This window comes from Oncorhynchus keta, chromosome 11, assembly GCF_023373465.1.
Source record: "Oncorhynchus keta strain PuntledgeMale-10-30-2019 chromosome 11, Oket_V2, whole genome shotgun sequence".
NCBI classification, from domain to species: Eukaryota; Metazoa; Chordata; class Actinopteri; order Salmoniformes; family Salmonidae; genus Oncorhynchus; species Oncorhynchus keta.
Genome location: NC_068431.1, coordinates 28029555 through 28047002, shown reverse-complemented (window position 1 = coordinate 28047002; position 17448 = coordinate 28029555). Strand labels below are relative to the sequence as shown.

At 40.1% G+C, this 17448-nt stretch overlaps 1 protein-coding gene across 1 annotated transcript; it reads right to left on the bottom strand.

Annotated features, from left to right (window-relative positions):
• Nucleotides 1-290: 290 nt before the first annotated feature.
• LOC118390701 (protein ripply3-like) lies at nucleotides 291-12771 on the bottom strand. Its single transcript, XM_035781425.2, has 5 exons — nucleotides 12629-12771; nucleotides 1727-1870; nucleotides 1581-1641; nucleotides 1292-1365; nucleotides 291-1094 (listed from the first exon to the last, which is right to left on the bottom strand). Exons 2-5 carry the CDS (start codon nucleotides 1828-1830, stop codon nucleotides 887-889), a joined length of 447 nt encoding a protein of 148 aa, XP_035637318.1. The 5' UTR covers nucleotides 1831-1870; nucleotides 12629-12771; the 3' UTR covers nucleotides 291-886.
• Between the last annotated feature and the right edge of the window lie 4677 nt (nucleotides 12772-17448).

Genomic DNA, 17448 nt, shown 5'->3' with positions numbered 1-17448 from the left:
AGACATTGTCGGTTCAATTCAACCAACCCCCCCACCCTCTGGCTCATGGACTATAAAATCAATACTCAACCTTGATGACTAATCAGCTAATGTGGGTGGTTGTCATTTCTTATGTGTCTATGGTTATGACATTAATAGGACATAGAGAGGCGTATCATTCATGTCCCATTGGAAATTACTTCTGTCTTGTCTGAGGGCATAATAAAGACCCTGACATGTGAATCAAACCTGAACAAAAGTATTCATCCACGTCCACAAGAAGTGCAGGAAAATTATACGATTTTGAAATAAATGTTTATTGCTTAACTCAAATGCTAAAATAATTGAAATTAATAAAGAAAAAGGCCTTTTAAGTTTACTTTGCATCCATACCAACATATTCACTCACTAGCTAAGCACATTAATACTCAATTCTATCCACATACATTCTTTACATTTCAACCAACAAACCATCTACACAGTAACTCAAATGTCCAGCAATTTATAACACACTTTTTCATAAACAAATAAAAAATTATTATAAATACAAAAGATAGAAAGCAGAGAAAATGTTTTACTACAAACAAAAAAGGAGGGACCAGCACAAGGCCAACTTGAGTTTGCATGACAAGGTCCTGAGAACATAGGACGTTGTCAAGGAAAATGGCCATATCTGGGTTAAAGGTGTGTTGACACTGAGCTGGTGTAAACAGAATCACCTCAGTGAGGCCAACTGCAGCCAGTGACCTGGACTTTCCCGGCTTCCTGTAGCTGTCTCAGGTGAATACCTTGGATCCTCTACTAGACCCTCACCATGGAAGTAGCATATCTCCTGTGACCTGCTGCACTGTCTCTCTCCCTTGTCCAATCACCCCTGCTTGTTTCCAAAACAGCAAAGACTAACTACCTATGAATTCTCTCTGAGGGGATGGAACCTGTGATCCAAACTGAGTGAATTAACCTCCAGCTCTTCCTCCATATCTTCATCATCCTCTTCCTCAGAGCTGGAGTCATCGTTGTAGAAGTGGAGAGTGGCTTGGACAGGGAAACTGTCCAAGACCTTCTTCCCCAAATGAGACAGATATTCCTCAGTCCTGGACTTTGGCATGAAGAGCCTATGGATCAGATGAATGTATTTTAAAATACATCAGTGTTTTACTATTTAAAGAAAGTAGAATATACAACAATTGTCATCATGAAGTTGATAGTAACATCAAATTAATTCAGGACACAGCTGTTTTCCCAAAGTTTGTCTCAATGTGGTCACTATACCAACTTGCTTTCTTCCCTCAACTGCTAACAGTCTACATACCTGACAGGGTGCTGGAATCCATGGGCACCTTTGTTCATCTGTCTGGTTCTTGATGACACATTCCCTTGGCCAAACTAAAGAGGACAAGAAGGCATGATCATTTTCAATTCAAATTAACAGATCTATATAATAAAAAATATAGCATTGCCAAGGACCTGTGACAGTTAAGTATTAGATACTCTTGGTCACAAGGCTACAGGTTTCTTGTGCTGATAGGTTGGATGAAATTGAATTATTTTATAATTTAATTGTAGGCCTTAAGCAGTTGCAGAGAAGGGAATGCCCTTACTTTATCTAGAAGTCCAGTTTCTCTGTGACAGGGAATCCATGGTCTCCATATTACTGGATAACTGTAAATGTTGAAAACAATTTATTGAAGTGGTTTTTACTTCCACATTCCAAGTAGGTTAAGTAGGCTAAAGATACCTTTCATACCTTTGAAGTGGCTCTTCAGTCTCCGCGTATCGTCTCATGCAACTCATTGGTTTGGCTTTCATAGTGAGCGACGGCAGCTGCGTATCCAGACCAAGAGGGAGCATCTTCTGTCCTCGACTGACCCACTACCTGAAAACTCCGAGACTGAGAGGCATATGGTCAGGTATGCTGTTTATCAAGGTTTTCTCATCTTGACCGTTCACTTGAATAAACAAAAGTGGAGTTGTGTGGGGGAGTCTGAGATCTGTCTTCAGCTGTCAAGTTGCAGGTCCCCTTCCTCCACTGGTCCCTTAAGGATATGGAAATGGAAGCTTTTCAAATGATGATCATGAAATGTTAGTTATTCAGATATAAAAGCAATCATTTTTTGTTGTTCTCTTTTTCATTATGTTGTTTAACTTTTCGGCCCTGGCTGTCTCTGCATTTATTTTATAGGGCTATCCTATAGTTCTTGGTAAGTGTACAGGTAACATGCATTTGTACTGGGCACAATTAGATTGAATGGATTAGAATTAGTTTAATTCTCATTTAAGGAAAGCAATTATATAACATTTGGTGAGTTGAGGAACAGTTATAGCCTCTCACATGGTGTAGTTTCTCCTAATATAAATTTGAATTTTTCTTTCCCTGATAAAGTTGCAAATAATCTCCCTCTCGCTTTCAATTTCAATTCAATTTAGGGGCTTTTTTGGCATGTGAAACATATGTTTACATTGCCAAAGCAAGTGAAATAGATAATAAACAAAAGTGAAATAAACAATCAATTAAAAAAATTGCAGTAAAAATGACTCACAAAAGTTCCAAAAGAATAAAGACATTTGAAATGTCATATTATGTGCAAATAGTTAAAGTAAAAAAGGGGAAATAAATAAACATAAAAATGCGTTGTATTTACAATGGTGTTTGTTCTTCACTGGTTGCCCTTTTCTTGTGGCAACAGGTCACAAATCTTTAGACCTCCACAAATCTGGTTCGTCCTTGGGAGCAATTTCTAAATGGCGGAAGGTACCAGGTTCATCTGTACAAACAATAGTACGCAAGTATAAACACCATGGGACCACGCAGCCGTCATACCACTCAGGAAGGAGACACGCTCTCCTACAGATGAACATAGTTTGGTGCGAAAAGTGCAAATCAATCCCAGAACAACAGCAAAGGACCTTGTGAAGATGCTGGAGGAAACAGGTATAAAAGTATCTATATCTACAGTAAAACGAGTCATATATTGACATAAACTGAAAGGCCATTCAGCAAGGAAGAAGCCACTGCTCCAAAACCGCCAAAAGAAAACAGACTACGATTTGCAACTGCACATGGGGACAAAGATGGTACTTTTTGGAGAAATGTCCTCTGGTCTGATGAAACAAAAATAGAACTGTTTGGCCATAATGACCATCGTTATGTTTGGAGGAAAAAGGGGGACGCTTGCAAGCCGAAGAACACCATCCCAACAGTGAAGCACGGGGGTGGCAGCATCATGTTTTGGGGGTGCTTTGCTGCAGGAGGGACAGGTGCACTTCACAAAATATATGGCACCATGAGGAAGGAAAATTATGTGGATATATTGGAGTGGCCATCACAAAGCCCTGACCTCAATCCTATAGAAAATGTGTGGGCAGAACTGAAAAGGTGTGTGCAAGCAAGGAGGCCTACAAACCTGACTCAGTTACACCAGCTCTGTCAGGAGGAATGGGCCAAAATTCACCCAACTTATTGTGGGAAACTTGTGGAAGGCTACCTGAAATGTTTGACCCAAGTTATACAATTTAAAGGCAATGCTCCAAAACCCTAATGGAGTGTATGTAAACTTCTGACCCAAAAGCTGAAATAAATCATTGTCTCTCCTATTATTCTGACATTTCACATTCTTAAAATAAAGTGGTGATCCTAACTGACCCAAGACAGGGCATTTTTACTAGGATTAAATGTCAGGAATTGTGAAAACCTGAGTTTAAATATTTTTATAAGGTGTATGTAAACTTCCGACTTCAACTGTATGTGACAATGCTGTTCATTGACTACAGCTCAGCATTCAACACCATAGTGCCCACAAAGCTCATCACTAAGCTAAGGACCATGGGACTAAACACTTCCCTCTGCCAATGGATCTTGGACTTCCTAACGAACCGACCCCAGGTGGTAAGGGTAGGCAGCAACACATCTGCCACGCTGATCCTCAACACTTGGGCCCCTCAGGTGTGCATGAATTAGTCTCCTCCTGTACTCCCTGTTCACCCACGACTGCGTGGCCAAACACTACTCCAACACCATCATTAAGTTTGCTGACGACACAGCAGTGGTAGGCCTGATCACAGACAGCGATGACACAGCCCATCCTCTCCCTCAATGTGAGCAAGACAAAAGAGCTGATCGTAGACTACAGGAAAAGGCGGGCAGAACAAGCCCCCATTAACATTGACTGGGCTGTAGTGGAGCAGGTCGAGAGTTTCAACTTCCTTGGTGTCCACATCACCAACAAATTATCATGGTCCAAACACACCAAGACAGTCGTGACGAGGGCATGACAACACCTTTTCCCCCTCAGGAGACTGAAAAGATTTGGCATGGGTTCCCAGATCCTCAAGAAATTCTACAGCTTTACCATCGAGAGCTTCCTGACCGGTTGCATCACCGCCTGGTTTGGCAACTGCGCGGCAGCTGACTATAAGGTGCTACAGAGGGTAGTGCGTATGGCCCAGAACATCACCGGGGCCAAGCTTCCTGCCATCCAGGACCTATATACTAGGCGGTGTCAGAGGAAGGCCCAAAAAATGGTTAAAGATTCCAGTCACCCAAGTCATAGAATGTTCTCTCTGCTACCACACGGCAAGCAGTACCGGAGCGCCAAGTCTAGGACCAAAAGGCTCCTTAACAGCTTCTACCCCCAAGCCATAAGACTGCTGAACAATTAATCAAATGGCCACCCGGACTATTTACATTGACATGCCCTCCCTCCCTCCCTTTGTTTTTACACAGCTGCTACTTGCTGTTTATTATCTATGTATAGTCACTTTACCCCTACCTGTACAAAATAACTTGACTAACCTGCACCTCGACTCGGTACCGGTACCCCCTGTATATAGCCTCGTTATTTTTATTGTGTTACTTTTATTTTACTATTTTTTACTTTCGTTTATTTAGTAAATATTTTCTTAACTTTTTCCTGAACTGCATTGTTGGTTAAGGGCTTGTAAGTAAGCATTTCATGGTCAGGTTCTATTCATGGTCAGGTTCTACCTGTTCTATTCAGAGCATTAAAATAAAATACAATTTGAATAGATTTTTTGTTGATTTCACATTAGTTGAAAACAACCAAATGTCACTCAAAACTACACATTTAACTGGGGCTCCCGAGTGGCGCAGCGGTCTAAGGCACTTCATCTCAGTGCTAGAGGCGTCACTACAGCCCCTGGTTTGATCCTGGGCTGTATCACATCCGGCCGTGATTGGGAGTCCCATAGGGCAGCGCACAATTGGCCCAGCGTTGTTAGGGTTTGGCCGGGGTAGGCCGTCATTGTAAACAATAATTTGTTCTTTAACTGACTTGCCTAGTTAAATAAAGGTTAAATGGAAAATAACAACTTTCGTCTGTGCACAGTGGGTAAGAAAAAACATCAATACACTAGTTTTATATTGCAGTGAGTAAGTCCCAACTGCTATATCACCACTAGACACTGAGGTCTACAATACAGCCATTAACTGTATTGAAGGTGTATTGGTGCGTGACTGAGAGGATGCATGCTTATATCTCTGTGCCTTCGAGAATTCAGGAGGGGGCTCTCTTGTGCTGAGTTGACAGAGGTTTGGAACCTGAGACAAGCCACTTTGTCTCTCCTTCCGAGTGTTTCCCTCCGCTCCATTGTTCCTCATGTCTGGGTGGGACTGCACCGGGCTTTTCTCCTTAAAAATGCTCAAGGAAAGAGAAAGCCTCTGGCCTCTTTGAAGTCATGCTTTAAAAAGGAAGTATTGAATATTGGTTGTTTCACTTTAAAAAGCACAAGAAAGAGGATTTCGACACCCACCATCTCAGATTGTTCTGAAATTGTTTATGTTTATGAAACAGATTAGATAAGAATTTCTGCAACATTATTTTGTTGAAATATGTGATCTCTGAGAAATTAAGCTATACTGAACAAAAATAAACACAACATACAACAATTTCAAAGATTTCACTGAGTTACAGTTTAAATAAATTCATTAGGCCCAGATCTATGGATTTCACATGACTGGTAATACAGATAGATACCTTCTAAAAAAGGTAGGGGTGTGGATCAGAACCAATCAGTATCTGGTGTGACCATCATTTGCCTCATGCAGCACGATACATCTCCTTTGCATTGAGTTGATCAGGCTGTTGATTTTGGCCTGTAGAATGTTGTCCCAGTCCTCTTCAATGACTGTGCAAAGTTGCTGAATATTGGCGGGAGCTGGAACACGCTGTCGTACATATCGATCCAGGACATCCCAAACATGCTCAATGGATAACATATATGGTGAGTATGTAGGACTCCAAAACGGCGTTGGAGGTGGCTTAAGGTAGAGAAAATAACATTTAATTATCTGGAAACAGCTCTGGTGGATATTCCTGCAGTCAGCATGCCAATTGCATGCTCCCTCAACTTGAGACATCTGGGATTGTGTTGAGTGATAAAACTGCACATTTTACAGTGGCCTTTTATTGTCCCCTGCACAAGGGGCACCTGTGTAATGATCATGCTGTTTAATCAGCTTCTTGATATGCCACACCTGTCAGGTGGATGGATTATCTTTGCAATGGAGAAATGCTTGCTAACAGGGATGTAAACAAAATTGTGCACAACATTGTGAGAAATTGTATTTTTGTGCATATGGAACATTTCTGGGATCTTTTATATCCGCTCATGAAACATGGGACCAACTCTTTACATGTTGCGTTTATATTTTTGTTCAAAATAATTGATTGCACCCAAAATTGTCCATTTCCAATTTATAGGAATGATATAATAAAACCTCTTCACAATGATTAAGATGCGAGGAATCCAAATAAATGATCAAACGCCACCCATGCTGTCATACTGTGTTCAACCGTGCTGGATCTTGCCTAGCCATCTTGTTTCAAGAGGACTAAAATGGAAGTAAGTCCTAGACCTTATTATGTGTTATCCTCAATGATTTTACTAATGTGCATGTATGGCTTTTTCAAGTGTTATGTGTGCTTGTTTTTTAGAATGGTTGAATTAATAAACTAAACCCAAACCCCACACCAAGCCCACCCCCAATGGCCAGTATACAGCATAAGTTCCCTATGTTTGACAAGATGTATAAAGTTGCGAGTATTGTTTATTCATTTTGGTGATATTTTCCCCATCCCATCCTGTTAAAAAAATTAGCCATTGAAGTTGCTTGCATTTTCTCCATTAATTAAGTGAAAGTACCAGGTTCTACCCCCTTGATGCTGCTGTTCTTGATACTGTCCTTTTATCCATTTTTTCTGGTCTAATATAAAATAATAATAATATATGCCATTTAGCTGACGCTTTTATCCAAAGCGACTTACAGTCATGTGTGCATACATTCTACGTATGGGTGGTCCCGGGAATCGAACCCACTACCCTGGCGTTACAAGCGCCATGCTCTACCAACTGAGCTACAGAAGGACCTGTTGTGGTCTGTTGTGTTTCAACTTTTGGTAGAAAACCAATAGATTTGTCTCATGATGAAAATAAATGGTGTGGTCATCCTCACAATTCAAGCCAGTCCTCCATGAAAACAATTCAGTTTGTCCTTCTCTTAGGCTAATCTGTGTCCAGGAAACCAGCCATAGGTGTGTTTGGAGAACAAGCAAACTATTAGGCTCCAGCAGTTCTGTATTTTGTTGTTGTTGTGGGTGGTAGATCAGCTTAATATTGCAGATAGATTGTAGCTTCCATCAATGTAATTGTCTCCATAATTTCCAAACCCGCCTTTTTTTATATATACAGATGAAGTCGGAAGTTTACATACACCTTAGCCAAATACATTTAAAATCAGTGTTTCACAATTCCTGACATTTAGTCCTAGTACAAATGCCCAGCCCTAGGTCAGTTAGGATCACGACTATTTTAACAATGTGAAAAGTCAGAATAATAGTAGAGAGAATGATTTGTTTCAGCTTTTATCACTTTCATCACATTCCCAGTGGGTCAGAAGTTTACATACACTCAATTAGTATTTGGTAGCATTGCCTTTACATTGTTTAACTTGGGTCAAACGTTCGGGTAACCTTCCACAAGCTTCCCACAATAGGGTGGGTGAATTTTGGCCCATTCCTCCTGACAGAGCTGGTGTAACTAAGTCAGGTTTGTAGGCCTCCTTGCTCGCACATGCTTTTTCAGTTCTGCCCACACATTTTCTATAGGATTGAGGTCAGGGCTTTGTGATGACCACTCCAATACCTTGACTTTGTTGTCCTCAAGCCATTTTGCCACAACTTTGGAAGTATGCTTGGGGTCATTGTCCATGTGGAAGAAGCATTTGCGATCAAGCTTTAACTTCCTGACTGATGTCTTGAGATGTTGCTTCAATATATCCACATAACTTTCCTTCCTCGTGATGCTATCCATTTCGTGAAGTTCACCAGTCCCTCCTGCAGCAAAGCACCCCCACAACATGATGTTACCACCCCCGTGCTTCACGGTTGGGATGGTATTCTTCGGCTTGCAAGCACCCCCCTTTTTCCTCCAAACATAACGATGGTCATTATGGCCTAACAGTTCTATTTTTGTTTCATCAGACCAGAGGACATTTATCCAAAAAGTATGATCTTTGTGTGCAGTTCCAAACCGTAGTCAAACCGGTTTTGGAGCAGGGTCTTCTTCCTTGGTGAGCGGACTTTCAGGTTATGTCGATATAGGACTAGTTTTTACTGTGGATATAGATACTTTTGTACAGTTTTCCCCCAGCATCTTCACAATGTCCTTTGCTGTTGTTCTGGGATTGATTTTCACTTTTCGCACCAAAGTATGTTCATCCCTAGGAGACAGAACGCCTCTCCTTCCTGAGCGGTTTGACTACTGCTTGGTCCCATGGTGTTTATACTTGCATACTATTGTTTGTACCGATGAACGTGGTACCTTCAGGCGTTTGGAAATTGCTCCCAAGGATGAACCAGACTTGTGAAGGTCTACAATTTTTTCTCTGAGGTCTTGGCTGATTTCTTTTGATTTTCCCATGAAGTCAAGCAAAGAGGCACTGAGTTTGAAGGTAGGCCAGGTACACCTCCAATTGACTCAAATGATGTCAATTAGCCTATCAGAAGCTTCTAAAACCATGACATCATTTTCTGGAATTTTCCAAGCTGTTTAAGGGCACAGTCAACTTACTGTATGTAAACTTCTGACCCACTGGAATTGTGATACAGTGAATTATAAGTGAAATAATTTGTCTGTAAACAATTGTTGGAAAAATTACTTGTGTCATGGATAAAGTAGATGTCCTAACCGACTTGCCAAAACTATAGTTTGTTAACAAGAAATTTGTGGAGTGGTTGAAAAACAAGTTTTAATGACTCCAACCTAAGTGTATGTGAACTATGGACACACCTACTCATTCCAAAGTTTTTAATTAGTTTTACTATTTTATATATTGTAGAATAATAGTGAAGACATCAGCACAATGAAATAACACATTTTTAATCATGTAGTAACCAAAAAAAGTGTTAAACAAATCAAATATTTTATATTTGATATTCTTCAAAGTAGCCACACCTTGCCTTGATGACAGCTTTGCACACTCTTGGCATTCTCTCAACCAGCTTAATGAGGTAGACACCTGGAATACATTTCAATTAACAGGTTTGCCTTATTAAAAGTTCATTTGTGGAATTCTTTCCTTAATGTGTTTGAGCCAAACAGTTGTGTTGTGACAAGGTAGGGGTAGTATACAGAAGATAGCCCTATTTGGTAAAATACCAGGTCCATATTATGGCAAGAACATCTTAAATAAGCAGAGAAATGACAGTACATCATTACTTTAAGACATGAAGGTCAGTCAATCCAAAGAAATTCAAGAACTTTTAAAGTTTCTTCAAGTGCATTTGATGAAACTGGCTCTCATGAAGAAGGCTCTCATGAAACTGCCTCTCAGGAAGACCCAGAGTTACCTCTGTTGCAGAGGATATGTTCATTAAAGTTACCAGCCTCAGATTGCAGCCCAAATTGATGCTTCACAGAGTTCTAGTAACAGACACATCTCAACATCAACTGTTCAGAGGACACTTTGTGAATCAAGCCTTCATGGTCGAATTGCTGCAGAGAAACCACTACTAAAGGACACCAATAATAAGAAGAGACTTGCTTGGGACAAGAAACGTGAGCAATGGACATTAGACCTGTAGAAATATGTCCTTTGGTCTGATGAGTCCAAGTTTTAGATTTTTGGTTCCAACTGCCGTGTCTGTGTGAGACGCAGAGTAGGTGAACAGAGGATCTCCGCATGTGTGGTTCCCAACGTGAAGCATGGAGAAGAAGGTGTGATGGTGCTTTGCTGGTGACACTGTTGGTGATTTATTTAGAATTCAGGGCACACTTAACCAGCATGGCTACCACAGCGTTCTGCAGCGATATGCCATCCTATCTGGTTTGCACTTGTTGAGACTATCATTTGTTTTTCAACAGGATAATGACCTCCAGGCTGTGTAAGGGATATTTGACCAAGAAGGAGAGTGATGGAGTGCTGCATCAGATGACCTGGACTCCACAATCACCCAACCTCAACCCAATTGAGATGGTTTGGAATGAGTTGGACCTTAGAGTGAAGGAAAAACACCCAACAAGTGCTCTGCAAATGTGGGAACTCTTTCAAGACTGTTGGAAAGCATTCCAGGTGAAGCTGGTTGAGAGAATGCCAAGAGTGTGCAAAGCTGTCATCAAGGCAAAGGGTGGTTAGTTTGAAGAATATAAATATATTTTGATTTGTTAATCACATTTTGGGTTACTACATGATTCCATATGTGTTGTGGAATGTATAATTATACAAGCATAATTTCCACAATGAACTAATAATTATGCATAATAATTTAGGCAGTTCATGTGAAGGATTGTTACCTACACCAGAACTGCCATTACAAAATATATATTTTTGGCAAGCAAGAATAATTTTAGCAAAGAATTATTGTTATTCATCCTATATTGTCCCTAACATCATTACCCCCCCCCCCCACACACACAGACACGCTCATACACACTCCCCACCCTTCCCCCACAAACAACCACAAGCCCAGATGTTCAACAGTTGTTTCATACCTGAGCCCAACTCAAGAAAGGACTTGATGTGCGAATGCATATACAGTTGTAGCTGTTTGAGAAGGCATGAAAAATTTAGCAAGAATGGGTTGTCCTACTGTAGCTGATGGAGTTCAGATACAACCCCTTCCCCTTAAACCCACACACACACTGGATTCTCATGGTCTGAGAGTCTTTAGGTGCCTTTTTCTATGGGACCTTACATAGACAGGTGTGTGCCTTTCCAAATCATGTCGAATCAATTTAATTTTCCGCAGGTGGACTCCAATCAAGTTGTAGAAACATCTCAAGGATGATCAATGGAAACAGGATGCACCTGAGCTCAATTTCGAGTCTCATAGTAAATGGTCTGAATACTTATGTAAATAAGGTAATTCTGTTCTTCTTTTTATATACATTTGCAAAATTTTAAATAAAATAAAACGTTTTGCTTTGTCATTACTGGTTATTGTGTGTAGATTGTTGAGGGGGAAAAAACGATTTCAACCATTTAGAATGAGGCTGCAACCTAACAAAATATGGAATAAGTCAAGGGGTCTTAATACTTTCCGAAGGCACTGTAAAACAGATAAGGACTTCTCCTTAGTGTATGGGTCGCTCAGGTGGGTGTATAGGGTTGGGGACTGTTCCACCTTGATAGGACAATAAATACAAAAACAATATAATTTATTTTAAATCTGCATAAAATTGAAAGCTCTCTCTGTCACAAGTCCTGCTCACAGATACACATGGGCTCTGGCATTTGCAACCATTTTCCTTTTTCACTCACTTATCTCCACACTTTTCCAAACACAAAAACGCACACCTCACCTTCCATCACAATACACTTGCACATACCCACATACTGTGCCTTCTGTGTCCTCTGTTAGCTGTGTTTTTATCCCTACCACGTTGATTCCTACCTAACTTCAGACTTTTGAGTACTTTGTGTTCCAGTTCCTTATAAATGAAGATGTATTATTTCAATAAAGATCCTTTCTTCTGATGCTGGCTTTATCTATGTATAAATACTATAATTATTTTGACAACATTTCCTATCTTGAATGGTATACTGTATTTGTAGTTTATTTATATTGTTAAATATTTTTGTATTTTTACAATCCATACCGTGGATAATATTGGGTGTTCCATTATTCAACTCTATGGGAACGTTGTAATATTTAGAATAGCCATGGAGTAGTCTTGGTGTCTCGGAACATTTGGTTATCAATATACAGTTTATCAACTACGAGAGCCTCGCGTTTCCCTTTTAATCTATTCACCTTGAAGAGTGGGTACAGAACTTTGCGCCGTTCTGCAATTTTCTTCGGGAACTGATAATTTATGCCTATTTTCGTGCCAGCGAGTCTTTAGTCTTTTACCCAGGCTTTTAACAATTGGCAACAATTTGGCGCTCATATCTCTGTCCTGAAACGGTGTACACGTTCAAGTTTGATTTTGTCGACAGTATCACCTTGGATCTATAGCGCTGTAATAAATAATTATTTCACCACACTTTCAGGATCTTTACCCTCATTTTTGTGAAATACAATTACTAGATTTTCTCTCAAAGATCTAGTCTGTATTTCAAGTAAGACTTCTCTCAGAAACATCTTCTCCTTTTTAAGTTCTTTAACGTCCGTTTCAATCATATTGCCTATACCTGTTTAGCTTGTTTGTTTCTTTCTCCATTGTCGCAGCTTTTTCTTCACTCATCTCGAGGCTCGTCTTCAACTCCTTCACAGCTTTACTGACTAGTTCATGCCCAGTTTATATCATTTATCAACTTTAGCAAGTCGTTTTCTACACTTCCGGTTTCTACATTTCCTTTTCACCACCATTCCCGGTGGTGAAAAACATAAATCGTGTGTCGGTGGAGGAGCCTCGTTTTCTTTTGGAGATTGGTTCTCCATGCTTACTCTCTGACATGTTTGGGTGTTGATTGTATTGGTGATATTGGTCGATACATTTCTGTAGCCTTATCATTTGTTTTGTGTTGTTATCCAGATTGAATGTTATTGCCCACGAGTATGTTGAGTGAAGTATTAATATTTATCAAATTTACAGATAATCGAATATTAAGTTTTTATCTTGAGGCATTCTGCACCGCTGTGTTCAGTCCACCATGACACCTCTCTCCACACACAGATACTTCTACTGCCAATGTTCGTCTAACGGTTTCAATGTGATGATCTCTAAGGACTTTCAATAGTAAAAGTCCCAAACACACATTCTAAGTGTTTTGCAATGGTATTGTGTTGGGTTTAATGGTAAATGTCACTAATCACACAACATATAGAGAGAAATGTTTTCTTCTCATTTTATTGAAAATCATAGCGCCTTCAGAACGTTGTAACGCAACAAAATGTAGAATAAGTCTTATTCTACATTTTGTTGGGTTACAACCTGAATTCAGAATGGATTGAATAGATGTTTGTCTCCACCATCTCCACACAATACCCCATAAAAAATGTTTTTAGAAATGAAAAAGTACGTTTTTCGAAATGTTTACAAATGTATTTAAAAAATGAAATACAGAAATATCTCATTTACATAACTAGTAAATACTTTGTAGAAGCCCCTTTTGGAGCGATTAAAGCTGTGAGTCTTTCTGGGTAAGCCTCTAAGAGCTTTGCACACCTGGGTTGTGCAACTTTTGCCCATTATTCTTTTTAAAATTCTTCAAGCTCTGTCAAATTGGTTGTTGATCCTTGCTAGACAACCATTTTCAGGTCTTGCCATTGATTTTCAAGTAGATTTAAGTCAAAACTGTAACTCGTCCACTGAGGAACATTCACTGTTGTCTGGGTAAGCAACTCCAGTGTATTTGGCCTTGTGTTGTAGGTTATTGTCCTGCTGAAAGCTGAATTTGTCTCCCAGTGTCTATTGGAAAGCAGACTGAACCAGATTTTCCTCTAGGATTGTTTTAACCCCCCTCCCAACAAAAAAACTCCCTAGCATACCCATAACATGAGTACTCAGTGATTTGTTGTGTTGTGGTTTGCCCTAAAAATAACGCTTTATATTCATAACAAATGTCACAAGTTGCAAAGAAAACCTGCTGCCTCCACTATTGCAACACCATTTCAACTTCAACATGTCAATATCATCAATACAACTATGCTTAGTCTAATACAGTGAAGACTAAAAGATACCAATAACTAATTAGTCAAATCAACATAAGCTTAAAAGGGATGTGGCTGTCCATGGTTCTGATTTCTGTGTGTATGCGTGCGTTCAGTTCGTGCGCAAGTAGAAAAAACATGTTGACTCACCCTACTTGTAGAGAAACGCCAATGACATCCTCCTCTTGTTCATGTTGACAAAACAGTCTATGACTCTCATACAGTATGTGCTTTTAGTTTTTGTTGTCCTAGGCTATGTGGCTAAAATGCTTGCTCGCTAGCCTAACTTCCTTTCATGGGCAATGATGAGCCAGCTAGTTAACATTAGCCTACTACATCTAGCTACATATTGAACTTCCATCCTGTCAGGCCAGGGGCACAATGTATATGGTTGGATCAGAATTGCCGTTATAATCATTTGCCAGTACAGAGAATTAATTAAAAAGTCAAAATCCCTATCTCCGTCCATGGCCAATTTTAGCTAGCTAGCTAGCTAGCCACCATAGGACAACGACACAACGAGATGCAACAATATATACTTTTTCTGTCAATAACGTTTTCCTTTTGATGTGAGTGGTGTGAAGCCAAATCCAAACTGGCTTCCCTTGACACTTTATTTTGGTGTGCCAGGACCAACGCTGATTGGCTATAATTGTATACTTTTTATTAATCAAGGGAGGCCAAATGCTCGCTGGCTTACCTTGCATTCAATGCTACGGGCGGCAACAATATCATACTATTTTTGACCATACAGCATCAGATAGATGGGCAAAGTATATAGAGACAGAGGGGCGCTGTTTCACTGGCTCGGATGCTTTCTCCGGTGAGATACATTCAGCCTCTTGTGAATTGAATGAACATTATGAAACACAGAGTGATGAAAGATTATTCATTACATTTTATTGGTCATTTTTTTGGAGGAAGCCTGGCTTCCCTTAGCCTCCATGAATACATGCCAGTGAGGGACCTTACAGATAATTGTATGTTGGGGTACAGAGATGAGCTAGTCATTAAAAAATCATGTTAAACAATATTATTGAACACCGATTGAGTCCATTGGTTGTGCCATGGCGGAGATCTTTGTGGGCTATACTCGGCCTTGTCTCAGGATGTTAAGTTGGTGGTGGAAGGTATGCCTCTAGTGGTGTGGGGGCTGTGCTTTGGCAAAGTGGGTGGGGTTATATCCTGCCTGTTTGGCCCTGTCCCGGGGTATCTTCAGATGGGGCCACAGTGTCTCCTGACCCCTGCAGTAGTTTATGTGTCGGGGGCTAGGGTCACTTTGTTATATCTGGAGTACTTCTCCTGTCTTATCCAGTGTCCTGTGTGAATTTAAGTATGTTCTCTCTAATTCTCTCTTTCTTTCTCTCTCTCGGAGGACCTGAGCCCTAGGACCATGCCTCAGGACTACCTGGCATGATGACTCCTTGCTGTCCCCAGTCCACCTGGCCGTGCTGCTGCTCCAGTTTCAACTGTCCTGACTGCGGCTATGGAACCCTGACCTATTCACCGGACCTGCTACCTGTCCCAGACCTGCTGTTTTCAACTCTCTAGAAACAGCAGGAGTGGTAGAGATACTCTGAATGATTGGCTATGAAAAGACAACTGACATTTACTCCTGAGGCGCTGACCTGTTTCACCCTCGACAACTACTGTGATTATTATTATTTGACCCTGCTGGTCATCTATGAACATTTCAACATCTTGCCATGTACTGTTATAATCTCTACCCTGCACAGCCAGAAGAGGACTGGCCACCTCTCATAGTTTGGTTCCTCTCTAGGTTTCTTCCGAGTTTTTGGCCTTTCTAGGGAGTTTTTCCTAGCCACCGTGCTTCTACACCTGCATTGCTTGCTGTTTGGGGTTTTAGGCTGGGTTTCTGTACAGCACTTTGTGACATCAGCTGATGTAAGAAGGGCTTTATAAATACATTTGATTGATTGATGCAACTTATTATGTAACTTGTTAAGCACATTTTGACTCCTGAATGTTAGGCTTGCCACAAAGGGGTTGAATACTACATTTCAGCTTTTCATTTTTTATTAATTTGTAAAAATGTCTACAAACATAATTCAACTTTGACATTATGGGGATTTGTGTGTCGGCCAGTGACACAAAATCTAAATTTGATACATTTTTAATTCAGGCTGTAACACAACAAAATGTGGAAAAAGTCAATGGATGTGAATACTTTCTGAAGGGACTGTACGACTGCCATGTAATGCTTTATAATTGTATTGTTCTATTAGTGTTAGTCACTAGCTAATTTCTCCATTACATTCTTGGGCGTTTCATATGAGAATTGCACCATAGGGATACCCCTCTCAGAGCTGCCTCTTGTTGGACTATTCAATGAGATTTGGGTTGAAGCATTAGGTTATATGAGAAGGACAAACTGAATTGCTATCCTGGAGGACTGTCTTGAATTGTGAGGATGACCACACCATTTATTTTCATCATGAGCAAAAGCTATTGGTTTTCTACCCAAAGTTGCAAAGACAATGTTGTGATACATTTGATTAACACAAAATACCATCAAAATGGATAAAACGGCATTAGCAGGAACAGAGGCATCTAGTGGGCAAAACTTGGTACTTTCACTTTTTAAAAAACACCAAATTCACTGAGAATACATTACAGAGTATGAATAAACAATACTCCAAGTCACAGCTTCATACAACTTGTCAAACATAAAGAACTGATGCTGTATACTGCCCATTGTGGTAGGCTTGATGTGGATTTTGAGGGGGTCTGTGGGTGGCATTTGACCATTTACAGTGGGGCAAAAAAGTATTTAGTCAGCCACCAATTGTGCAAGTTCTCCCACTTAAAAAGATGAGAGAGGCCTGTAATCTTCATCATAGGTACACTTCAACTATGACAGACAAAATCAGAAAAAAATCCAGAAAATCACATTGTATGATTTTTAATTAATCAATTTGCAAATTAAGGTGGAAAATAAGTACAGAAATGATTTCAGAACCATCTGAGATGGTGGGGGTCAGGGCTTGCTGAATTGACATGGAACGATACATATAGCAGAGGGTCAGCTGACACTTGAGATGCCATGCTAAGATCCTGGAGCCAAAATGTTTTGGTTGGAGAGGAAGTAGGGTTCCTTGATTTTCATATAGCCATTTAAATGTCCCTTTAAACACAAACAGTCTTATTTTACTCAGGCAGGAGGAAGATATTGCTTAGTTACTCAAAAGTGATTATGCAGTACAGTATCTATGTGATTCTTGAACTAATCCCGATCCCAATTAAACATTCTGAAATTATGATATTTTCCTTCAACTGTCCACTAATGTTGCTGCTGACTTGTGTACTCTGCTGTGTTGTCTAGGTGCTGAAGTGGTCA